This window comes from Notothenia rossii, assembly GCF_949606895.1.
Source record: "Notothenia rossii genome assembly, chromosome: 9".
In the NCBI taxonomy this organism is placed as follows: domain Eukaryota; kingdom Metazoa; phylum Chordata; class Actinopteri; order Perciformes; family Nototheniidae; genus Notothenia; species Notothenia rossii.
In genome coordinates, this window is record NC_136907.1 from 27,949,955 (window position 1) to 27,975,916 (window position 25,962).

Here is a 25,962-nt window from a genome sequence, read left to right on the forward strand (position 1 = left end):
TACTAATATATTTTATTGAAGTACAAGTAGCAATACAAAAAAAATCCAGCTTTCAAAATCTTACCTAAGTAAAAGGTATTCAATCAGAATTCATAAGTATCAAAAGAAAAAGTGCTAATTTTGTATTATGGCCCAGCTCAGAATCATATATATATATTTTATTACTGTATTATAAATATTGTTGCATTCATTTGTTCATCACATGTGTTAAAAGTGAAGCTCATTTTAATGACTTTTTTGTATTGTTGATTTAATAACATTAGTCAGTAAAGTCTTCAAAGCTCTCAGATAAATGTAAACAGTACAATATTGGCTTCCAAAATGAAACAGGAGTATGAAGTATAATACAATTGAAATACATGGGTAAAGTAAAGGTACCTCAAAATTAAGCACGTTAATTGAGTAAATGTATTAGTTACATTCCACTACTGGGTGCTAACTAGATTTAGTTGTCCCAGTACTTGTAATGCAATGATGAAATGAGAATAAAGTTGAATCTATTCTAACACTGAACATAAGGTCAGATGACATTTTACCAGTGCTCAGTAAAACATAATCACTAAGGTCCCACTGCTGTTCTCACTGCAGCTGATCAGTTCTGTTTTAAGGGTCAGAAAAAAAGTAAAATCAATTAAAAAAAAAAAAGAATTAAAAAAAGATGTTGGTAAACTATATAAATAATAATTGTATAGAGATAAATGGAAGAGCAGTAGCTTCAGATCGGATCTCACGGCCTGTGTTTCTGCCGGCCAGTGGCACTGTTCCTCCGCAGCTCTCCCCCCGTTTCTCCCCTCTTGCACTACAAAGGCAACAATAACAACAGCTGCACTTATCACAGGACTTCACTGAAACATGACGTGCAGATGACTTAGAAAAGCTCTGTTCCAGACCTAGCCTGTGTGAAGCTGTTGCACTTGTTTTAACGGCTGATCGCCTCTGAAACTGCTTTATTTGAAGCGCGGGCTTTTTTTGCGCGTCAACAATGAGCAGCATGGAGCGGCGGTGTGCGCGTTAAACATTTCACTCATTGGGATTTTTATATTTAGCTTTGTGCGGGACGCGCTGCAGCGGAAAGAGGAGACCAGACCACGGTGTTGCTGTCTGTCATTTTCATCAATTTTTTCATTTTCAATCCCAGAAAAAAACTTGTTGTTCACACCGCGGTGCGCGCTGTGAGGCTATGTGGTGGTGAGGCTCCGTGTGTGTGCACATATATATCTACAGATCCGGGGGAAGAACATGATGATGATGGCTGGTGGTGTCGGAGCAGCTGTGGACCATAACGGGATTTACTCCAACCCAAACCTCCACAGCCTGCAGCAGACCGAGGCTGATAACCCGGACTCCCGCAAGCGACCGCTGGAGACTCCGCTGGAGGAGGCCGGCTGCACCAAGCGCACCAACACTGGAGGTAAGAGACACACAGAGCAAGAAGCAGCACCGTGTCCCCTCCACACCAACTCAGATGGTGTTGTTGTAGAAGCCTTTGCACGCACTGGTGCAAGTAGCTGCCGTCAATATGAGCATGCAGAGAAACTCCATGCAGCAGATCCATGCAGCACCTGTGCAGTTAACACTTTGGCTGTGTTTATGGCTGCAGATCCCAGCAGGGTCTGACTGAGTGAGTGGCCTCCTCAGGTCAGCTTTGAGATTTGAACCCAATCACCTCTCTGTCCACAACTATGAACACTTTCAATCTGTGGAAAGCTGATGCCTTGTGTAATAGCCTATCTTTATCAGTGTGTATGGTGTTAGTTCTCTAAGAGGGATTCCCTAATTCTTTTTTAAGCTGAGGCTAAAGATAGCTTTCCATTTTGAGCAACACAATGAGAGGAGGCCTTTGTTGACAGATAACAGAAGTAGAAAAAGGAAGAGCATATGAAAGATATGCAATGGCACACCATGACATCTTGAATATAAATTCAAACATCCTGCAAGTTAGTCCTTATCTTGACTTTACATGTTTTAACCTAAATAAATCAGAACTGAGCGCAGTGTCCCATAAGCAAGATCCAAGAGTAATCTTGGAAAACATACCCTATCAGTCTCTCACTTAGCTTCATAATGCCTTATAGCCTAATAACAGTGAATAGAAGTTGGACAATTTAACCTGAAAGGAAACTCTTTGATCCTGGACAGCAAAGTGTTCATTTGCGGACAAAAAATAACAGAGCTCTTGTATTCACTTGAGATGCATCATGTATTCACTGATAGTGGTCTGGAAGACTTTAGTGGTTCTGCTTTAGGCCTGCACTTAACAGTGTCAGGAGTTAAGTGTGCGTTTAAGTACATTGTTAAGATGAGCTAAGCAGGAAAACCACCCCATGGAATCCTACTGTCATACACAGTCCAGGTGCGATACATCTCAGCATCTGTTTGTCTTTTTGTGCCAGTCCTGTTTGCTTTTCCAGCTTTTAGGCTGTCTGATATGTTAGCACATTTTTGTGATGGTACAATTACAATTCTGACATAATAACATGCACATTGAATAATAGTTAAGCGGGGCACTTTCTGTCAATTCATCTTCTTTTTGGAACTATGATCCAAATGACTTAGCCCCTATGCTAGTACTCCAAAAAACGTAATATCTCTATGCTGTACGGAAGAAAAAAGAAAGAGACATTGAACACAAGGTGGATGACACATAAACCATAACCTGTCTAACTTGGACACTTTTGTTAGCAAACTGAAACACGTTCAATTACTATTAAAGTGTAGGCCTGATCAAATAAATGCACAATATTTATAAATCCTTTGATTTATTTGTGTAACCCTACTTTAATCACCTCAAAACACTTGTACTTTTTACTTTCATGGCATTTCACTGCAGGGATCTTAAATAAAGTGTGTCATTTCACCCGGAAGTATAGCTACATACATAGCTACAGGAGGTATATTGTTTCATTTTCATACTTCAGCATACGTTTTTATTTAGTTAAGTTAGAACATGTAAGATAAAGGATTACGCTTTGTTCTCCCACTTTAACCATTGTCCCACTTTATCACTAATCACCAGAGAGGGCTGTGTAGATGTTTATAAATTAGTACCTTTTTAGAGTTAGGGTTATAGGAGATAATAATACATTAAAGGATAATAAAGGATTTGTGATGGTATAAGCACATCACAGAACATTGGGGAGTACTGATAATAGTGAGAGCAACAGAAATACTGCAGCGCTGTTTTAGCCAAATGATCCTGAATTCTTTGTTTGGAGGAGAAATGGTGGCAGCCAATAAAGAATAAACAAAGTGTGCACACTTTATTTATTACTCATCAGTAACATGTGGGAGTGCAGCAAATAGGGATGATGGCTGACTTCAGCTACCGTACATCTTATTTCAGCTTGTGATGGCTATGGTCTGCCGCTCATAGGGACCACTTATAAAGAATGTAATGCTAATGAGACGTCCGTAGAGAACAGGCAGTCTCTTCACCATATGCCACTGAAATTTGCTTTGTCTGTCTTTGTGTCCCAGACACCCCACCATTGGATTCGATATTTCAGACAGCATGATTTCGTCCACTCAGAAATGTAACTTCAGCAAGGACCTCTTGTGCCACCAGACAGTATTTTAGAGCCGATTCAGCTCCCACATGTCCTCCATTAGCACCCCTAAAGCCACGGCAGTGAAGTCACATGGTGTTCCTTCTCGGACTTCACCATAAATGCCCATCTAATATCTGGCTTATACAAGTGGCTATACGGTGTGAAATTGCATCTGAAAATCTAAAGATACATCATTCACATCTAACTGCTGCCATTTCTATAATGGTAGTACCCCATTTTACCAGCCAGACTCCATGTTCTTTCTAAGCGTCTCTGCATCACAGCCCCACTAGCTTTAGATTCTGGTGCTGCACAATCCATCGTGTCCTGGCAATGGTGTTACTCTGAATAGGCTGCCTTGTTTCCTCAAAGTCAAAGGTGTTCCAGATGGCTCTCCTAAACAAGATCCTGTCTGTGTCAAATCACCAGGATAACAGTGATATCAATTAATTTGTAAGCATTAAGGTGTTTTGAACGTTTTAAGGTTGACATTTGCAAATGGAGTCTGAGCTTTGCATTATAGTCATATGTCAGGGCAACAGGATGGACATTTGAAAATTAATGTTAAGTTTCAAGAGGCTCTAGCTTTATTGGACTTTAATAGCAGATGTTTTTCATCATACATCATCGTTTAGAATTATATATTTTTTTATTTTGGTCTCTCACTGCAACCTGCGAAAATCCTGGTGTAAGGTATGCAGTAGCTCACCAAAATTAGATTTCCAGAGGGGAAAAATGGCAGCCAATCTTCGCGTCTTATTGATTAGTATATATTGCTAATTTAGACAATAGCACTGAGGCAAACAAGCAAACAAAGGCTCGCTGTTTATATGTTCACATGAAATGCACATCTGTAAAGACTCCACAAAACAAATGCTTCATTCATATCTTGTCACCCTGTGCTTTATGCAATGTGTTCACGCACCACTTCCCATCTACATGCGCTACATGTAAGATTACAAAGCCCACAGCCTGTCTAGCAGTGGTGGTTATCCTCAGCCGTCCCTGTAATCACCAGCCTCTGGACCGCGTCTGATATTGATCACGTTATTCCTACCGAACTGATCATTAACATGACTGGCAGTTACAACAAAGAGAAGAAAGCCTGTGCTCTTTCCAAGCTGAGCCCCTCGTTGTGCATTAGGAGCTGTGGACCCTGTATGGGGGAAATGACTCCTCTTTTATCAGCGTTGCCCTTCTCTTCCCAGAATGAACATCTTTCATTCATTTCTCTTCCTAATTACCCATAATCTGTCCCCATGTCGCTGGCAAGCATGTGCTTTCCAAAAGGTTGTGTGGCGGAGGGATTAGGTGTGATCTCGTAATGTTACTAATGGAAAGGTTGGCACAGGAATGTGAGCTGTATTTTTTATTTTTTTCGGTGGGAAGGACACAGGTGCCCTTGCAGAGCGATGTGACGTGAGCGGACTGTGAATTTGCCAGGTGGCAGTGAAAGAGAGAATGAGAGAGAGAGCGATAGAAATGAAGACAGAGCAAAGCAGAGAGAAAAGGAGAGATGGATAGACCGTGAGGGGGAGTGCAGTATACAGGGAGGCTGTGTCTATAAACTATAGCATCTCTCCGTGAACTGGTAGAATTTTCTGGAAGCCCAGCGATCCAAATCAAAACGGGCCACGATGTTAGTGTTTGATTAGAGGATGAAACTAATCAGAAGCCGGGGACAAAAGGAGTTCCTTTTTGCAGCTTCCCTGGAAAGAGCCATTAACTGAAGCTGGACCCCCCCCCATGTCCACAGACACACACCCGTGCACAATGCCGTTATTACACACATCCAGTCACTTAAGATACCTCTCGGCGTAAAATTTATAGGCGTAGTGATTGGCTTCATCACCCCCCTCCACCATTCTGCGGCACTGCCATTTGCAATGGTTGATGAGCCCCTCCGCCCTCTCAAACATGGCCGTCTAAGGAATTGGGGGTGGGGGAAAGGAGGGAAGAAGGGTGTGTGGCGTAAGGCACGCTGTCTCAGATCACTCCTCCTCCACCTCCTTCATCTTCTGCTTATGTTATCCGTACACCTCTCCAGCCACCGCTGAAGGTCAATCTACATGTTTCCCCATTCACCGCTGAAGCCCGCTCCCCAAGCCACTTCACCTTTGTCACTTTCCGCTAAAAGAAGTGAGTGAATGGGCCGCCATACTTTATAGTGCTGCGTCAAAAGAGGCGGAGTAGAGGAGAAAATTAAAAATTTTGGGACCGGCATCGGGGGGTGGGGACATGACGTGCTAGGAGGAAGAGGCCACACATTGGTGGAGCGAGGTGTCAGTCCTGCATGCTGCTGCAGACGGACAGGCCACTCGATGAATATGGATGAGAGCAGTGAAAAGGGTGATGCGGCAGGGAAGACCCCCCCCCTTCAAACCGATGCAGGCTTGAACAATGCGTGCCGTCTTTCACTGAAAACACTGAGAGCCTGCATTAGCATTTTCTCAGACAATTGAGGCTCTGGCCAGCTGCAGGCATGGCTCGGATGCTGCGGTGAAATCTCTTTTTCTGCACCCACTGATGAATTAGACCTCGGTGAAAAAGTCGACTGGCCGCATTCCTCAACACTACCATTGCACCTATGCCTAGGCTAATGTTCAGATCCCCTTTAGAGATTGTGCCCCGGCATTGATGGCGATCTGACAGAGGAATTGAGAACAGCAGATCTCAGAATGGGTAAGCATCGAACTCTTTTTGTCTCGACTTGTTGAATTTATCCATCATGCTAGACTACGTGCAATTTCAATGACCGACGGCTCATTTGTCCATTATTGCTCATTTTTGTTCCATCGTCCTTGCTGCCTGTCAGCAGCAGGTTAGTCTATTGAAATGCAGAATGGGTACTTGGAGGGTAGTGAGAAGGAGGGAGGACGGTCACAAGGCATTTCCTCCTGACCCACCCCCCTTGAGTGACTTAACTAAACACATTTGGCTCAGAGTGCGCTTTTCTCCTCCAAACCATCCTTCCAGTATATATGGAGGCAGGGGTTTGAACTACCACCCCACTGGCTCTGTTTCCCAACGTGCCCCAGTGCTCCCGTCCCCTGGCGGATTGCAGCAACAGATTGCCATGTTTACTCTACCACATGACGCCATTAAAACCTGTTACTGTGATCTCAGACACTAGGAAATAATTAATTATTGACTAATGACAGCAAACGTGGCTGTGAGGGAGATGGAGGGAATCTTCGTGGATTCCTCCCTGCTGGGTTTACTCTGGTTGGAGATGAGAGCAAAGTTACGCATTGTGTTTTGTCTTGTCTGTCACCAACAGGTCTTTGGATGTTTGGATCCTGCAATCAGCATCAAATTAAATTATTTGTGTGTGTATGGAATCAGATATCTTGTTGCAGGAGTGAGGGTTCAAAAGCCTATGTGACTGTGTCAGGCATGCACGATCTTTATTTTTCCACCAAGGTCATTTTATTGTTATTCGTAGCAAAAAAGCAGAGAGCTGACTGCAATATGTCATTATATATAAAGATCAGACAACAGCCAGAGATAACAAAGATAGTTATGTGATGTCAATGCCCGGGTTTATCTCTTATTTATTTTTTAGGATGCTTTCAGGAAAATGACGCCACCTGACGTATATACTAGCTTTCAATAGTCATTTCCATTTTCATTTCATGTCTGTGCTTTCAGGCACATTTATGTATAATATGTTCTGGGATTTGGGATAGTCTCCACAACTAATTATTCAAATGAAATTCCATCAACAATCATATCTGCATTATTGTCAGAGCCATTGATTATGGGTGATGTGCATGGAAGAAAGCCGGTGTCTGAATGGAACATGAGGGGAATACTAATGCAATAAAGAGAAGAGACCCTTGTAGGCTGTGAAATTCCTTGATGTCACAGTGTCATGTTCATTCAAATCTGAATCTAATGAGTGCATTACTGAGGCAACAAGTTGGTCTCAGTGCAGGGCGGTCCACATCCATCCATCCGTCTTTCTTACCACCATGCCGGTCTAGCCCCCCCCATTCGATACCCTCCAAAAAACACTGGATGCAGTGTCATGATGTCATAGCGTGTGGCCTCGGCATCTGCAATCGAAAACTCTGTATCATACTACAAACAAAATATTAGAAATGCGGTCCTATAAAGATGGACAGTGCCTTTTTACACCGCTGCCCCTTCAAATGACGTCACCCTTGAGGCAGCTGAAAAGGATCGACCATGACGTCATTGCATCGAAATCAGCATGCAGGCAATTTGAACCAGTCCTGAGAATGCACCTGTACCAAGTGTTTACCATGATGTCATCACTACAACATTTGGATATCAGTGGGGAATCACAGCCGCTCCACACCTATAAATAATGTTACTTCTCATTTATAGGCAGGTTCTTTAAATCTATTTGGGTCCAATCTCAATATGATTAGGTTTTTCCCGGACGGCCCACTTTAGTGCTGATTATTTTTGTGTTTCTCAACTTAAAGGGGCAAAAAAACCATGTTTGCCTGTAAATTCTTGAAACTGACGGGCTGTCAATCACCGGCTGCTACAAGCCACTGTAAGCCACAGCAGCCCCTTCCAAAATGGAGGAGATTTAGACCATGTTGGCAGTATACCCTTTGAACAAATCTGTGGGATTGGTTCCCATATGTTCTCCTCCTGTCTGTTAATTAAGAAGGATCACTCTGTCTTTGCGTAAATGAACTGCATGGATAATGAATTCATGTGTTTAGTTGGCTAAGTGTAACTTTCTTTCTCAGAATACACAAGCTACCTTTTGCATTCGGATGGCATTTTAATTATTAATTCGACATTCCTTTAAATCAGATGTGTGAAAAATGATAGGTAACACTGGACCTGGCTTTGCATTTAGTCATGTTTCCTGAAACTCCTTGAAAACAGTTAAAATTAGACCTCTGCAAACTGGAAAGGAGGTCATCATCTGAAACTGGGACAGGACACAGAACATGTCACAGTCTCTAAAAAAATGTGAATTCACTGAAAGCTAAAATAAACTCAAAAGGCAAACCTTACCCTTCTCCCGTATGCCTTTTCTTGACCAGAGGAATATAGACACAATATTATTTTATTGTCTTTCCCCTTATATGTTGAAGCTTTGTGTCTCAATTGAGATATTTTGCTGGTTTGAGCATTGGGGGTTGGGCACAAGCATGGTGTGTACATGATGATGTGACCCTTTCTCACTTTATGTTTCTTTCCCCCAGAGGAGGGCGAGTACTTCCTGAAGGTGCTGATCCCCAGCTATGCAGCCGGCTCTATAATTGGCAAGGGTGGCCAGACCATCGTACAACTGCAGAAAGAGACGGGTGCCACTATTAAGCTGTCCAAATCCAAAGACTTCTACCCAGGTAAGAATTAACAATTGGTGGGCATAAAGAGCTTCTGAGAGGAGTGGTTGGATTTATTGAATTAGGGATGAGATAAGCAAGGGATCCTGGAGAAACTAAAATTGCATGTAGATGGAACAGCTGTCAGACGCAGCCTTTAAGTCCACAGGAAATTTCAGTTTTTTTGAAGTTGCTTTGATGGCAGGTTGCACCCTTCCTTGCAGGGTTTGTTCGTGGGTTTTCCAGTTTCATGTCGCTGTATTTCCTTTTTTTCTTCTCGGAATATTGTGTGGGTTTGACATTCACCCCAAAGATTCTGTGGCGCATAGGACATGGAGAGCCTTAATTGTGGGAGTTTCTCTCAAAAATGGCGACATGAGAAGGATGCGCAGGCAGCCGGTGACCCCTATCATATGCAGGTCGAAGCTGAACCATCTTATCCTCCAAAGAGAAATGCCTGAGTCGTAGAGGAGTCTGGGTGTCTGTCCTTCATGCCTCAGAGGAGGCTTCAACCTGCTGAAAACAACAGGTGCTGAGCGCCTCGCTGCTTATTAGATCCAGTGATAACTGATGAAAGCTAATAATCCCTGTGTTGTAGTGTATTTTTTTTTTTAGTTTATATATGTTTAGAACTTGCTATTATAACCTCTTTTGGATAGGAAAATGGTTAGTACATGATGTCTGAAATATGCACAAACTGAAAACACAAGAAATAGATTTAGTTTTTAATAAAAGGATTCAAAGCTTATTTTGCCTAAAGCACTGTTAAAAGCAAATGCAGAGATAGGTTGTTCTCCACCTCTCAATTTTGACTCATAAAGGCCTTGAGCCCTTTGACCTCTACAATGTCAGCTCTTTGAAATAATTAAGAGCACAAAATACACTGCCTTGAGGGGAAATCTACAACATGGTTTGAATTGGACCTGTTCTGTTGTGAGTTACATGTGAAATATTACACTGACAGGATTGTGGCAAGGAATTAAAGAGCAATTGGGGAAAGCAAAGGAATGATGATGCGATGTGGGTGCCAAAAATGTTCCTGAACATCTATCTCCCACGGAGTTTCTCTTAGCTACGGCTAATTCATTAGCCTAGGAACAAATAAAAGAAGTGATCTGTATCCTTATTCCTCTCTTTGGGTTGTGGCTGTGTTCATAGGCCACCACCTGCTCAGCCCATCCCCCTACTCATTATAGTGATGAGTGAGAATAGTTCAGGGAGAGGGTGCTGGCAAGGATCTGATTGGGTAGTTATTCTGGCCAACACAAGTCAAATGAAACGACTCTACTGTACACTGCACAATAGCGGAGAGTGTCGCTTCCTGTTAAGTCAGTTGAGGCTAAAGCTTTGAAAAAACGGTATAAAGTATGGGCAACTCGGTAACGTTTTTAACAGCAAGGTAATACAAAAACCTGTCCTGAATTCTAGACTAGGATAATCATTCGCTAACTCATCAGCTATACCCAAAAAACGGAAACGTTCACTTTAATTACATTTATTATGTCAACAGATTTCACATAATTGTATTAGTTGAGTTGTTAGTTGAAAACAATAATATTTAGTTGAACCTAATATTTTTAATTTAAACGTAATATTATGCTTTCAACTAACCTAATACAGTTATGCGAAATCTGTTCACATAATACATTTAAATAAATTCAACGTTTCAGTTTTTGCAGTGTACTAATGATTTACCTTTCTTCATTGTTGGATCAGCTGCAGTTTGGGCTAATATGGCACGCTAATGCCATTACACAGTTCACGCCCTCACCTCTCATCCTGCGGCAGCCAGAGCACACTCCAACCACATCACAATCGCACACTAGAGAAATCAACAGACAGCAACCGATGCAGCCATTTTCTTCTGCAGTCCTCTCTGTGACGGCTCAGTGTAAAACTCCCACCCACCTCACATCTCCCATGTGTCAGAGTAAGACATGAGACCATGAATTCAAAGGTCTCAATGGGGACTGTACAACTGGGCCCTGCTGTGGCCGACGGAGATGGATGAGGGGAGATAGTGAACGGTGTGGATGATACATGATTGTATGTGAGCGAGGGGACAGGGGGCAGGCCCAGAAATAGCCTGTTTCAATCTCTCTCAGTGGACCTGACCCCTCTACCAGCTGTAGTCAAGCTGCTCCAGCACACGCCAAGTTTCCCCTTTCCTCCTCTTTCCGCTCAATGTTTCTCTCTGATTTGGTTCCTGGTAGTTCGGAGAGTTCAGGCCAAAAGAGATGACATCATACTATTCCTAAAATTGTGTTTGCATTCCTGCCTCCTAACACATGGGCAGTAACGGTTTGGTTTTTGTTTTACTGTTGAATCTGAACTGTTGCATGGCTGGATACTCGTGCCCCCGTAAATGCAGCATACTTTGCATTCGCCGCTAAGTATCGTGCAGTGAGTAAACACACATCCCCACTCACACCTACTCACACACATCCGCATATTTAAGCAGGGAGCCGTGGGAGTTTAACATTCACACACAAACTTAGGAACAAAACCTCAAACTTTGCTTGTTGCAGCTGGCCTCCGTCCAACTACATGTATTGAGTTTCTTTGCAAGGCACGAACAGATGAGTTTGTTGTGATGTCATAGAAACACTGGGTCTATGTTTTCTATTTTATGATTATTAAAATATCAGTCACACTATGTGACTTCACACTGGAAAACACCATAGATTTAAAGATATAGAGATATTTTGTTCAAAAAGGAACAAATAACCTACTGAAAAATAAGCAGTTAGTTGTTTCTCCATACGCTGTATACTGTACACACTTCCTCTCCCTATAGAGCAGTATTACTGTCTGGGATGACATCATGCACAGGGATTTCAAACTAATGGAAACTTCCTTCAGATTCATGTCTTTGCCTTCAGTGAACAACAGCTCTCCCTGGTGAGCGACTTCCTCCAGAAACAGTTGTTACACTCCAGATTTAAAAGATTTTAATTTAAAAGGCACTCCATAAGTTGTACACATGTAGGTCAGCTTACTTCTAAAAAAAAGATAAATGCTCAGCTTGAGAAGATTCAGGATGTAATATGGTGGTTATCTCAGCATAGGGATACACACTACACACTTCTGACTGACATCTGAGGTGGGAAATACGCTACCAAGTTGCATTATGTGAAATAGAGGACTTTGTGTTTTAAGAGTTTGACGCCATACTAAAAGCCAGGATATCTCACCCTCATCGCCATACTTTTTACTCTTTCTCTTGCAAGTACTCAAACCTTATCGAGGTGCAAAACTTAATTGCATAAAAACACATTAAAGTAATGAACATCTCCTCGAAGCTAACGGCTAATATAGCTGCTAATAGTGACTACTTACCAGCTAAGCTAGCCAGTAGCCACTAGCTTGGGGGACAGTGTTTATTATTTAAAGGGTCATTTCAGCAATTGCTATGCTAGCCACTTTAAGCAGCCAATAGTCTTGAAATGATCGCTTACATAATTTAATTGTTTTAATAATGAAAAGAAACAATTTAGGCAGAAACAGTTATGAGTAGTCAATAGGTAGAACTAGTTTCTGCTTCTCCACTAATGAGTCACTTTGTTGCCAGACATTTTCTCCAAGGCTTCTTTTGCTGATGCCAATTGGGTAATGAGTAATGCAAGCAGTACACCGCCAATCAATCAACTTGTGTTCTCAATAGCTCGTTGTTTGCAACAAAACAAAATGCCTGCTTTGCTTTTAATTACTGAGAACTGTGTTGCATTTCCATACAATACTCATGCTTCCAGTTATACACTATCACTTACTTTGACACTGTGAGTAAACAAGATTGAATAATGCTTCATAATTTTTTTCAAACGGGAAGTGATAAAAGACGTGCACCAGTTGGCATGAACAACCATGAATTGAAACATTGTGTAGCTCCTCCTTTGGTGTTGTACATCACAGTAACTGATGACTAGCAAGTGAATATTTACCTTGCATATGAAATTGGTTTTAATAGTCATGCGACCACTATGTGTTTTACAGTTCACTTTCGTGTGTTAGGGTTAGGGGGTTAGCCTCTCTACCATTTGGTGTATTTGTTGTTTTGTTGATTTGTATTTCTGATATTTACTTTTAATACATACTTGCCAAACTGAATAGTATACTGTAGTGACTAAATATTTCGTAAAGGTGTAGTCTGGTGCTTTTCTCCTATTTTTCTTATAATCGACAAATTCCATGAAAAGACCCAAACCAACTATAAACAGACCCTACTAACAAGTATTGTGTTTATCAAATCCTGCATATCGTCTTCCTTTCTGTTATTGAGCTCCATTGTACAAAAAGTGCTGAGCACACAGTGTTTTAACTGGGTAATTTGATTTAACACTGGAATTTCCAACAGAAACATCACAGCTTAATTTGAGTAAATACTTTACACTTCTGCTGATGTGATGACACTAATTAGGTTTGATAATTTATGTGTGACATGCTAACAGTCTAATGATATAATAAATAATGGTATGTTCCGCGGAATCATAAAGAAGCTCAAGTAGGACAGAATTATTCAAACGTTCCTAATTCAGAACCAAGATTAGAGTTATTGGTGTCATGGGGAAAGCTGAAGGCTGAGGTGTGTGTTCTCAGGGGCACTAACACCCGCCCCCCCCCCTTCTGCTAACATGAGGACGAGCCAACTCATACTGCAATTCAAAGCTTTTATTATGAAATACGTCACCTTCAAGGAGAGACAGCAGGCAGTTGCTGATGCAAGCAATTTAGGAAGTGAAAAGAGTGGAGAATAAAAATGAAACATTCACGTAGTTAAATACCAACTTAATGGTGCCTCATCTGAGACAAAAGTCATAAATCATGGTCCCTGCTTTAAGATCACTTGATCTGGAAGCAGCCCTGACACTGCTTGAAGACCATTTTACTTCCAAAGATGTTGCTGCACCGAGTGAAGTAGAGGTACATCCTTACGCTATACTGTTGGTTCTCGAAAAGTGAATAAAAAGCAATAATTGCTAGGCAGTCTTCTAAGGACGTGTTGCATCACTCAAGATGGCCTAGTTTTTAGTTGGTTGTATTGGTAAAGGGTGAGCAAAGATATGGCTCAGTCTAAGTACATTCCAATATCTAAGCCTGAAGTATAATATCTGCATATTAGCCACATTTTTCTTTTTTATCTTCTACTCCAGTGCGATAAGGTTTTGCACAAATATTGGTAAGCGACCTCCTCTTTTTTAAAATACCGATTGTTTTTATCAAGGAAACCATTTCATACACACAATAATTCATTTCCTCCACCATTAAAAGAAACAATAGGAAGTTTATCTTGTTGTCTCAAAATAAACATTCACAGAGGGGTGAAGTGCCTGTACTCGTGGACTTCTGTTTGTCTCGTGTCTAGTCCTCTAGTTCACCCGGAAGTCCTTCCAAGTGAGAAGTTATCTTTCTGACTTAAAAAAAAGAAATGTTTTCAAGAAATCAACCCACTGATAAAAAATATGCTTAAAATGTATGACTCTGGAATGGAAACACAATTTCTAACTAAGATGGTTACAATATTACTATTTAACCATCATGATGAACACAGTATTATCAATGTAAAGAATGCATGGGGAAATTAACTATCCTGCAATATACCAATGGCAGATTGGGAACAAATGTGCAAAAACATCAATAACACAACCAACTCAAACTGGAAAGAATCCACATGGAAGATTTTAATGTGTTACTTCAAGACCCCCCAAATTCACAGTAAATAGAAATCAAATCTCCCTTCAAAATGCTGGAGAGAATGCAGTGAGCAGAAGGCCAACCATACGCATATACTTTGGTCCTGTAATGTTTTGTGTGACTTCTGGGAAACAGTTATAAGAGAAATGTCAAATATATTTGGCATTTCTCTAAACAAGAACCCACTAACCTATTACTTGGGGAAACACCAATTACAGGCAATTGTAAAACATTTTTTTTCCAGAGATAAGAATAGCAATCATAAAACAAGGAAATGGATAAAAGATAATAACTTAATCAAGTCACAATGGAAGGACCTAGTGAATTAAGTATATGGAATGTCCAAACCTCTAAGAGGTTTACTATATAGCCTGCTTTTTCTTTTTTTTTGTATATAAATGACAGTTGGAACCAGGGTAAATTTTGCAGGGACTTTACCTCCAGTAGTTGTATATGAATGTTCTATGTAGCCCTTTATGTTTATTATCGAGAACTTAACCAGGAAACAAGAAATAAGGTCGACTGCAGGTCAAGTGCCCTTTTCTCCATTTTTTCCAATTAGAGATTCCTACTTATTTTCCTGAGATGCTTAACCTGACTCATTGACTAACATCCATTATACAGTACATGTCTATGGCAAAAAGAACACCTGGTCTCTCTTCTGCTGATTTCCCTGGATTCTTATTTTGGCATTTCTTTGGTTCTAAACATTTTTCTTTAGGGCAGATCTGGAGGTTTGTGTCAAGTCTTTTGACAAGAAGTTGAAATACCAATAATGAGCAGCACCTCTTTACTCAAATGTCTAATATTACATTTACTCAATTATTGTTTGCCTTATTCAGATGTATGCCATCTGTTAAGTCATCTAAAAAAGATCCAGTGATGTTTCCATTTCTTTTCAACCCAAAAAGATAAAAATGTTCAGGGGAGCAAGACGGGAAGGTTTATACAAAAGGAAGAATGTTTTTAAAACGGTGAAAGCAAGTATAAAGGACTCGCTGTTGCATCACCTGTTTCCACGGCTCTGCCCCTTTACCATGGCAATGGAATGCTGGTTGGGTTGTCAGTGTGGGTGTAGAAAGAAGCCTGGGGGGGGGGAATGGGCTTGTGTTCAGTCCATTAGAGCTGCAAGGCAAAGCTGGTCTCAGTGTTACAGCCCTGAAAGAGTTACATCATTGAAGTGGAATCCTTGTACCTCCCAGTGAGTTGCTAACCAAGCACGATTACTTCAGCTGTTTTCTGTTGATCGTTTGAATGGAGGCGAGGAATAGCTCAGTAATTGGGTCTCTTTGTAAAATGTCAAGGTGCATTTTTCAATACCAGCGCATCGTAATATAAATGTAGTTTTTAGTCCAACCCCTAGCAGATCCCTCAAACCTACTCGCCCAGTACAGAGAACATTACAGTAACTAATCACTTGTGTTTGTCCTCTTTCTACTCTCTCATCATAGGCACAACAGAACGTGTCTGTCTGATACAGGGTACAGTCGAAGCCCTCAATGGCGTCCATAACTTCATTGCGGAGAAAGTCCGCGAGATGCCCCAGAGCGCTCAAAAACCTGAACCAGTCAGCATACTGCAGCCACAGACCACCGTCAACCCTGACCGCGTCAAACAGGTGAGATACTGTACGGTCAATAAGGTCATGAAGATGCGTTGGCACTTCCGAGACACTTTGTTTATAGGTCCCCAGTCTTATTTTTCTCTGTGCAATGACCCACAGTCTGGTAGGGTCAGGAAAATGTGAGAGTATGTGGTTATTTTTACCTACAGTCTTTCATAGGCCATGTGGCAGCTGCAGCCTACACCCCGGGGATTAACAAATAGCTGAGTAAAGCTAGGGCTGGGATAGTACTCTGACTCAGTGAAAGACATCCCTCTTTCTGACAACCACTTATGTTAAAAAACATTTACCTTGTTACCTTTTATTGCTACTTTAATCTTTCTTTCTCTCTACAGGCAAAATTGATTGTGCCCAATAGCACAGCTGGGCTGATCATTGGCAAGGGTGGAGCCACAGTGAAAGCCGTGATGGAGCAGTCAGGGGCTTGGGTGCAGCTCTCCCAGAAGCCAGAGGGCATCAACCTGCAGGAGCGGGTGGTAACCATCAGTGGGGAACCTGAACAGAACCGCAAGGCAGTAGAGATCATAGTACAGAAGATCCAGGAGGACCCTCAAAGCAGCAGCTGCCTCAACATCAGCTATTCCAATGTCTCGGGCCCCGTGGCCAACTCCAACCCCACCGGCTCCCCCTACGCCAACACAGCCGAGGTGATGCCCAATGCGGCCGCAGCCGCTGCTACCGCCTCCAGCCTTCTGGGCCAGGCCGGCCTGACAGGAATGGGTGCCTTCCCCGCCACCATGTCCACCTTCTCTGGCAACGATCTGCTGGCCATCACCTCAGCCCTCAACACGCTGGCCAGCTACGGCTACAACACCAACACCCTCGGCCTGGGCCTCAACCCTGCAGCTGCCTCTGGGGTCCTCGCTGCAGTCGCAGCTAGCGCCAACCCGGCTGCTGCTGCTGCAGCTAACCTGCTAGCCTCCTACGCTAGTGATGTGTCCGGTGGTGTGGGCCACCCGGGTGTGGGCCTCGGGGGATTCTCCCTGGGTTCTCTAGCAGCTGCTACAGGGGCTTCCAATGGTTACCTAAATGCTTCATCCCCACTGATGGCCTCCTCTCTATTGGCAGCAGAGAAGCTGGGGGATGGGGCCAAGGACGTGGTTGAGATTGCTGTGCCCGAGAATCTGGTTGGTGCCATTTTGGGGAAAGGAGGGAAAACGCTGGTAGAATACCAGGAGCTAACAGGAGCCCGCATCCAGATCTCCAAAAAGGGAGAGTTCATTCCTGGTACTCGGAACCGTAAAGTTACCATAACAGGGTCGCCAGCCGCTACGCAAGCAGCGCAGTATCTGATCAGCCAGCGGATCACTTACGAGCAAGGCGTGCGCGCTACCAACCCACAAAAGGTGGGCTAAAAGTTAAAGGAAGAGGAAAGAAGGAAAGGATGAAGACAGAGATAGAAGGGAATTGAGAGAGTCACGATGAATAGAAAAAGAAGCGTCCAAATATCTGTTCAATATTTCAGAATCAAATGAAAGAATCACAAAGGAGGAGGTGGGGGAGACAACCAAGATAAGTGTGTGTGATATGTGAATGTGTTTTTAGGACTGATGTCCTGATGTTTTTTAAAAGTTTGTGTCGAGTCCTTTTGACGATGGTGATCAACGTAAGCTGAACTGGTCCACTGCCAAGCTGCAGATTCAAGGGTGAGGCCGCAGGGTTTCACCCCCCTCCAAAACCTCATAGCTGTTTCCTTTTCTTGTTTGGGTTTTGTTGGTTTTATTTCAGTTGCAAACCTCAGCTCCCGGCGAGTTGAGCAAGTCAGATGAAGTTCCAGTCAGCTGATAGAGCTGTTTTACAAACCTTGCTCTTTGTATACAATGCAGAAGGCATTGTTAACAGGGTAGAGGTTTTATGACAAGCACCTGAGGTCATCTCAGTCTACGGGAAGCAATCTAAGAATAATTTCTTTAAAATGTTGACATTTGTTGAATTCTGGCTCATATCATAATTGAACTTTCTAAATTTGGGTATTTTATACTTTCATCCTTTATTTATTGACATGGTCTCATTCAAACACAAATAGATTATTTAAACCTGTGAATGCAGGTTGATCTGAATGTAAAAACAATATAAGCCTATTGCTATTTTTTATTTACAGGGATCAAATATTGTGTTGCAGTGAAGAAATGTATAACTCGAACCCAGACTGAACTTCACTGTTGTTGTCTGCAAGTATAGTTCAGGGGTTTAATAATCAATGTGAGAGGATAGAGGAGACACAGAATGTATGAATATATTTTACACAACACACTAATGCTCCCAGAAACATATTTGCATATTCAGTCACAGCTACAAACACGTAAATATGTCGTTTAACCCTTTGTTGGTGCTATAGGATTAGGTTTATATCTCCTCTACCATGAAATCAGAATCTCTCTGGCGACTATTCTTTTAATTTGAACAACTGATGTGTCGTCCAGCCATTAGTAGCCCATTGGATCTGACCCAGCCTCTCACTTAATGAAAAAGTATTGATTTCAGCCTTTCATGATGAAAAGCATTCCAGTCTTAATATTTAAAGTCCATCCTTGCTCCCAATGCAGGTTTTTTCAAGAAATTGGCCAATTAACCTGACAATATGTTTGCCTTAGTCATACACTTGTTTCGTCCCAGAATTAACTTAAAGCTACCTTAATGCAGTGTCTAACCAGTTCAGTCAACAAAGGGAACAAAGCACTACAAAAGCATTTTGATAAGAAAAGCTGTATGAACCAATATCTGTGAACAAAGAAAATATTGCCTTTACATTAAGGGTACCAAATAGTCATAAGACACATACATCAATAAAAGGGAAGTAGAATGACACTTGAAAAGAAGGGTTGGACTCATTTTTTTCTGTGAGCCATCCTTTCCAATTAACATCAAGACAAAAAGAGATACTTCAGTTCATCCAGACAGCCTGTTGTCGTTCCCAAAACACGTTAACACTCACTAACTGCGGGTGGAGAGCGTAATAAAACATCGAGAAATGTTTTGGCATCGTTGTCTTTTATGGGCAATTGTTTGTCTAATGCAGGGAGGCTAATTGTCTAGAGCATTGTTAAGCACTCGAAGATTACCTTGGCTTCCTTCTGTGCTGCTATCCGTGCTGTTCATCCTGAGTACACTGGGTCTCTGAAGACTGCACTGTGAGACATTAAGAACACAATGTAAAGCATGTCTGTCCCTGCTGGGATGTGAGTATATTTTAATGTGCACATATATGTCACATAAACAAGACCTACCAATACTGACAGAAGGGATAAATATCCACAAGAGCATTTATACTCCAGCGTCTTGTGATGTTTCTGTTTACCAGTACCAATGCACTGCACTTAAATTAGCAGACGTTTTCTGATCAGTGAACCACAAATTATTCCCACCACACTTTCCTGCACTCTCCAGTCCTATTACGTCCACTTCCCTCCTTTGAAACATATTTTCAATTGTCCCTATCAACCCGAGCTCTATGATCAGCTTCCTGAATGAACGGCTGTGAGGGTTGGTGCTGAGTAGAGTCCAAAAAAATCAGAACCTCTCCCGTTTATAAGAAACTTTAACAAATTGTCTCTTCTCTTTTCATCGTTCATGGTCTATGATAAATGGATTTAAAAACAACTCCTCTTGTCTAAGCATTGCAGCAGTGAGCCTTTCTTCCTATCTGAAATCTCTCCTTTCACTTCGTGTCCGGAAGGCTTCACAGTCATCCATAACTACAATCTGGCCACTATTAAAATCATAGCATACTATAATCTTTTCCTGCCCAAGTTTTTAGCATATAATAAGATACAAGCACAAAACAAGGGAATGTTTTATCAATGCAACTGGACTGCTTGACTGCAGAGAGTTCTCCTTTTAAAGCTCTCGGATCATTACATTGTGCCAAATACAATTTTCTCTCTGCCCTTCATAAACTTTCCTCTTCCTCTCAGCATTTTATTCCCCTGCATGTTGCTGTTTCTCACCGTTCTGAGATCCCTCCTGTGTCCTAATCCCTGTCTGTGCTTCTTCCTGCTCTGTGCTCTCCCCCTCTTTCTCCTTCCTCCTGTCTTGTCTTCTCATGGGTGGTGTGCTGGTGGTGGGAGTTATGCACTATAGGTCAAAAGGGTATGAAAATATTATCCCAGGCCGTAGAGTTCACAAGGCTTAAATGCACAGAAAACACCTGCCTCCAAAACTGTGACACCCACAAGACCAACCAGCAACGTTAGCTCAAAGTATCAAATTCCCTCTATAAGAAAAACAAGTAGGATTTAGACTATGAACTTTGGCCTTCTAGGGGAAGAGAAAGAGCTGTTTTTCTTCCAAAAGGAGGCAAAATAGATCTTCATATGTCAGCTGAACAAATTTAGCTCAAGTTTCAGCCTCTAAACAAAGTGTAGAAAGGACAGAATGCATAAGATAGTGAGAGTAAGGTGGGAACTTGTTTGTGACCTCAAGCCGAAACAACGACATCCTTTATGCATATCCTCTTATCTGAAAATGACTAGAATTCATTTCTGTGGAATACAATATGTCATGTCATATGATCTATATGTACTTTATTGTAGCTATTCTAGTTTGTAGTCCAAATGCAGTCCAGCGTTGTCGATACAATGTGAACTATGTTATATTTGTGTGGATGATGAGAGTGCCAACTAAGCCTGATTAAGATTAGCTTTGCGATTTGTTTGTGCATTATGATGACTCATCATCAGCCGGTGGTGTCCATATTTCTGTCATTGATGATTTAGTTTGACAGTAAGAAAATGTAAAGAATATTGGAAGCAATATAGTAGCATGTTGTCCTGTTTTGTGTTTTATGTCTGTTGTATGAACCTTTGAAATTACTAAGATTTTGAATGAATAGGTTTACATGTACTTTTTGTAAGTTATGAAAATGCTGCTATTTGATAAGTAAACTATACAAAATATTTTAGTTGAAAAGATGTCTGGTCTGTTGATTAGAAACATGCTCTCAAAGGCAAGAGCATAAAACGAGGTGTATAAAATACTATACAGTATTGGTAAGATAGTAAAAGTAATAATAGACTTCATAGTACAACCTGTGCCAAACTAGACCTCCGCAGCTTCTGAAATTGTAGATGTGCGATCAGATGTTAGATATCAATAACTTGTTTAGAAGTGCTGATCAAGTGCCAATCAAACACTGTCTTTTAAGTTAAGAAAAGATAATCAAATACATTACTTAAGAAAACAAAGGACAATAACTTTTTTGTGCATTGTTTTATCCCATAGGTACATAGAGTAAGAGTTAAAGATTGTGATTTTTATGGATCCATGTTGTTTTACACTCCATGCATCCCTTGTGTGTTCGTTTGACCTGTGGCTTAAGTACTGCTGTCTCACAAATATCTCTATAGGCCAGCATGGACTAAGCATAACATGTTATAAGCATTCATAACATACCATTAACAATCAAAAATGTGTTTGTGAAATTAGGTGTTATCTTTTTGCACGTCTTCTATTGCATGGTATCAAAGTAAATTATGGAGGAAAAAAATTACAAAAATTTGCGAGGTGTCTCGCAACATTCAAAGACATAACGCTGCATGCAGTCAAATGTAAAGCACTTAAGTTTACTCACCTCATGTTAAACAAGTTGTTTTTGTGTTGTGAGTTGGGAGGGATCTCATTATTGTCATGTTGGCCCGGAAAAAAAAAAGACGCACACACATCTCAGATCATCATCTATCATGTCTCTAAATATCATCAGAGAAGATATTTAGATTTTTAGGAACAGTGAGGAGTATTAAATATGTGAAACAAGCAAACGTGAAAATGTTATTCAGTGCATTGGCTCCTTGTGTTTTGCTTTTTCAAGATATCAGACATGCATTTATTTCTACTAACAGGTTGAACCTCATATAACCTGACCGATAATGTTTTTTATGCCACAGCTTGAAAGCCCAGATCTAATCTATGAATGTACACATTTACTCTTTTTCTTATTTCTGTCGAATGTCATCCGTCTTGGGAATGTAAATTCAGGGCAGGAATGTCAAATACATGTAGAGTTAATATCTATGTCAAAAACAGATTTCAGCTATAGTCAGGTAGGCCTCACACGGCCAGTCATGAACCAGATTTGTTTGAACGCAACTTCCGATTCGCTGTCAACATTATCTTGTTTGTTTGGTGTTGCATAAATGCACTTTACTGATCAGTGGGTCATGTGAAATGAAGCAAACCATGTTGACGTTCAACAGTTTTCAATTTGTTTTGTCATTTGTTGTTGCTCTGATGTTACTTTTGTTTATTTATTCCTGATCGTGTTGGGTCTCATGAATGATGGAAAGGGCTGGAGTCTCAGACAAAATAGAAAAGTAGCACCTGTTGCTCACTCGAAGGCTTCTCCTTCACATTCCCTTCAGCACAGCTTACTGAGGGCTTTGTTTTACACTAACATGTTAAACCAGGAGGGATCTGTACACTTTGTCTTTTTGCATCCACTTTTGCTTTGAATAACAAATTATAAAATGGCTTTAATTTCTCCAGAAAATTGGGATTGAATCACTGGGCTGAAGGTACTGAGGCTGATGTAACAGTCAGATCTGAGAGACATAATCGGCACCATCGAAATAAAAAAGCCTCTACCACCTCCCGATAAAGATAATCACAGAGGAAGCCGACACTGAAAAACTGAAACGTTGAAAAGCAATAATATTAACTTGAACCTACTTAAACTTAATAGTATTGCTTTCAACTAACCTAATACAGTTATGTGAAATTTGTTGACGTAATACATTTAATTAAAGACAAGGTTTCAGTGTTTTGTCAGACTTTGAGTGGTAAAGGCCATGTTAATTTCTCTCATTTTTGTGTCAAACCCCCCTTACATTTCTATTTCCCATCTGAATGCCAAACGAATTGCAGTATCATTCCAAAAGTTGTTATATGTTTATTTTTATTTTCACTCCAAATGTGTCCAGGACATTCATCCGCCCACAGAGCCCTTTCACAAGAAGGCTAGGACTGGTTTTAAACTACAGACTGCTTACTCCTCTCTTAAAACCTGTCCTCCCTGAGTGTCCCTCGCTCAGCCTCACCATCTCTGTTCCATCACACTGAGCACCTGCTACTTTGTCCGCCCTTTAAACGGATATTTCTGAGCCCTTTCGTCTGAGAAAATACGGGATTCTTTGCCAACCTGACATGAGGCCATTTTTGTCTTTGACCCTCTGAACCTCCCATGAACTTAGTTGACCTTCTCCATCCCCAAGAACTCATGTATTTGTTGGATATCTTACACCACGAGACTGTTCTTTGTTTTCTGGATGATACTGCAGGGGTTGAACGCTTGCTTGAGTGTAAACTGAAGAAAAGCATGCCAGTACCTTGCAATCATTATCATGTCAGTTTCTTTCCAGGTTTACTTCGTTTAACCTCTGTTCTATCCATCTCAGAAAAAAAAATGGACTGACAGCATAAGATCAAATATTCCAACCTAAGAGAAGTGATGTTTTGTTGATTGGGTACATTTCTCTGTGATATAAATGACAACAGTTCTGTCTTTCGTTTGTTACGAGGAGAGTCTGTGAAAGTCTGCAGTATTAACTACCTAAAGGGCTTACTAGGACAGCATTTATATGTCTTTTAAAATGAAAAAGTCCTCTAAATATATTCAGAAATAAGAGGAGAATGTCTTGTGCCATTTAGCAAAAGTGTGAAGGCTTTTGACGGCAAATATTTGTCAGCAAGAGTGCCAAATATTTCCATACTGAGCCAAAAGGCAGCCAGCCTACATAACTAAATGTTAGATCACTGAAATGGTTACGTCCCATTTCCACTCCCCTTGAGAAACACTGAGTGTACAACGTTTGAGCTCATGTGCCATTATTGTTATGCTGCCAGTCTGTTTTCTGCTTTTGTCAGATGAACATCTCAGAAGCAGTATATTTTCTAAATGATACACTGTTGGTAAAAAAAAAAAAAAAAAAGACAACAGCTACTATGGTGAGGAAATGAGAGGGTTTTAAAAGTCATTGTTTTTATTATTAGTTTATTTGAACATTATTCATTAATAGATTTAACGGTAATGACTATTTAATGTAACTGTAGTACTGTGTTTGTAAAAGAAATTCAGTGAGTTGTGTTTTATGACTCGTGGACTACCAGTGAAGTCAGCATTTCAGTGTTAATAATTGAATTGTTTTTTAAAGATTATTTTTGCGACGGCAACAAAGAGTCATTATAAATGTTCATTTTAACATCACTTGTCTTCTGTTCCTTTTTTTCTCCACCTGGTCCCGCTACGCTGTCTCACTTGAGTGAAAGGTTGAGTGTTTTCATAATTGCAGCTATCTCGCTCTATGAATAGATCGATCCCCGCTGTGCTGAACCTGAGCACATGTTAAATGTGAACAAGGGTTATACTGTATATATGAGGACACAATGCTCCTATAATAAGGGATCACATTATGGTGTAACAGCGTTGTGGTCAAAAGCAGAAGCAGCAATGTCACTCCTGGTGTTCATTCATTTACTTAAATAGGCCCTATTATCCCTTTTGGGGTTTTCCCTTCCCTACTGTGTTAAATAGGTATGTGTGCATGTAAATGGTCTGCAAAGGCTACAATTCCCACCAGAGGAAGTTTCTCTCCCACACACTCCCCCCTCCATTCCCACCTGAAACTCCTCCATTGGACTCCTTTGTTTACTTCCACGACACAGTGATATCACTATGTAACACTCGCTCGTCTGTTGGCTTGCTCTCTAACACATTGTACATGATAGGCTAAGGAGCGGGACATCTCTGAGCGGTTGACCAATCACAACAGAGCCAGCCAGCTAAGCAATCAGAGCAAGCTGGGCTCTGGTTTCAGACAGAGGGTGAAAAGAGGTGCTGCAGCACAGGCAGTATGAGAACAATAAAGAGCTTTTTGAACATTAAAGCATGGAGACATGTCACAGGAGAGACACAGACTACAAATATGAACCTGATAATTAGTAGTATAGTAGTATAATAGGGCCCCTCTATCGACTGGGTTGATTTACTGAGGGTAGGGTGTTGAGACATAATATTTATTGTGTTATTCAGCTTAAGAAAGTTGCTCTGTTTCCATAGGGCAGTGACTCCAATCATTTACAGACACACACAATTGTTTCATTTATTCAAGCCTCCAACGGATAGCTTCAAAGTCAGTCTCTTACTGTAGATCACATTTTGAAAACAGGAAAATTCACTGCAAAAGTGTTAAGATGCATTCACATGATATATGGTTAAAAGACTCTGTTCTGGCATGGCCGTTGCCCTTGGTATTGCACACAGCTTGAAATTGTCACTGAGTGCTGCACTCAAGGTTCAAATTATTTCAAATATCACCTTGTTTACCACTGACTTTCATCATGTGAATGCAGCTTTAGGGTTGGGGTTAGCACACCAACATAGGTAGATTTGGGTGGAGCTATGCTGGAAAATCTAACCAGAATTCTTCAAACAGACGGATGTAGATCACATGAAAGTAGTTCCTTCCTCAGGAGAGATGTACGACGATACGACGATAATACTTTATTGGTCAGATCAAGTCTGAAATTTGACTTGCGTCACAGCAGCTCCATGTCCAACATCAACAGACAAGTATCCAGACACAATACATGAAACACAAACAACAAACATTTAACATAACAGCACAATCAGTGAGAGAAAACATGCTCAAAGAGCCTTCAGCGTGCATTTGATCTGGGATTTAGCTCTGTATTTACTGTGAGGATTGACTGACTCACAAAGGAGTGCTTCAGTCTGACCTTATTGAATCGTGGGACCCTGTATCTCCGATTAGATCGTAGCAGTTCATAT

General features: G+C 41.1%; 1 protein-coding gene across 2 annotated transcripts; it reads left to right on the top strand.

Annotated features, from left to right (window-relative positions):
* Positions 1-891: 891 nt before the first annotated feature.
* On the top strand, positions 892-24,378 carry nova1 (NOVA alternative splicing regulator 1). 2 transcript variants are annotated; one of them, XM_079648422.1, is made up of 4 exons: positions 892-1,411; positions 8,744-8,887; positions 16,009-16,175; positions 16,517-24,378. In XM_079648422.1, exons 1-4 carry the CDS (start codon positions 1,240-1,242, stop codon positions 17,534-17,536), a joined length of 1,503 nt encoding a protein of 500 aa, XP_079504548.1. In that variant the 5' UTR covers positions 892-1,239; the 3' UTR covers positions 17,537-24,378. The 2 variants fall into 2 exon arrangements, with proteins under 2 accessions (XP_079504548.1, XP_079504549.1); XM_079648423.1 differs by lacking the exon at positions 892-1,411 and adding an exon at positions 5,755-6,230.
* Positions 24,379-25,962: the final 1,584 nt, after the last annotated feature.

What these genes read in the sequence shown, in the direction of transcription:
- nova1 (XM_079648422.1), top strand. Translation starts at nt 1,240, where the DNA reads ATGATGATGATGGCTGGTGGTGTCGGAGCAGCTGTGGACCATAACGGG. An exon ending in CAAGCGCACCAACACTGGAG is followed by an intron (nt 1,412 to 8,743) that starts GTAAGAGACACA and finishes TCTTTCCCCCAG; the next exon opens with AGGAGGGCGAGTACTTCCTG. An exon ending in ACCCTGACCGCGTCAAACAG is followed by an intron (nt 16,176 to 16,516) that starts GTGAGATACTGT and finishes TTCTCTCTACAG; the next exon opens with GCAAAATTGATTGTGCCCAA.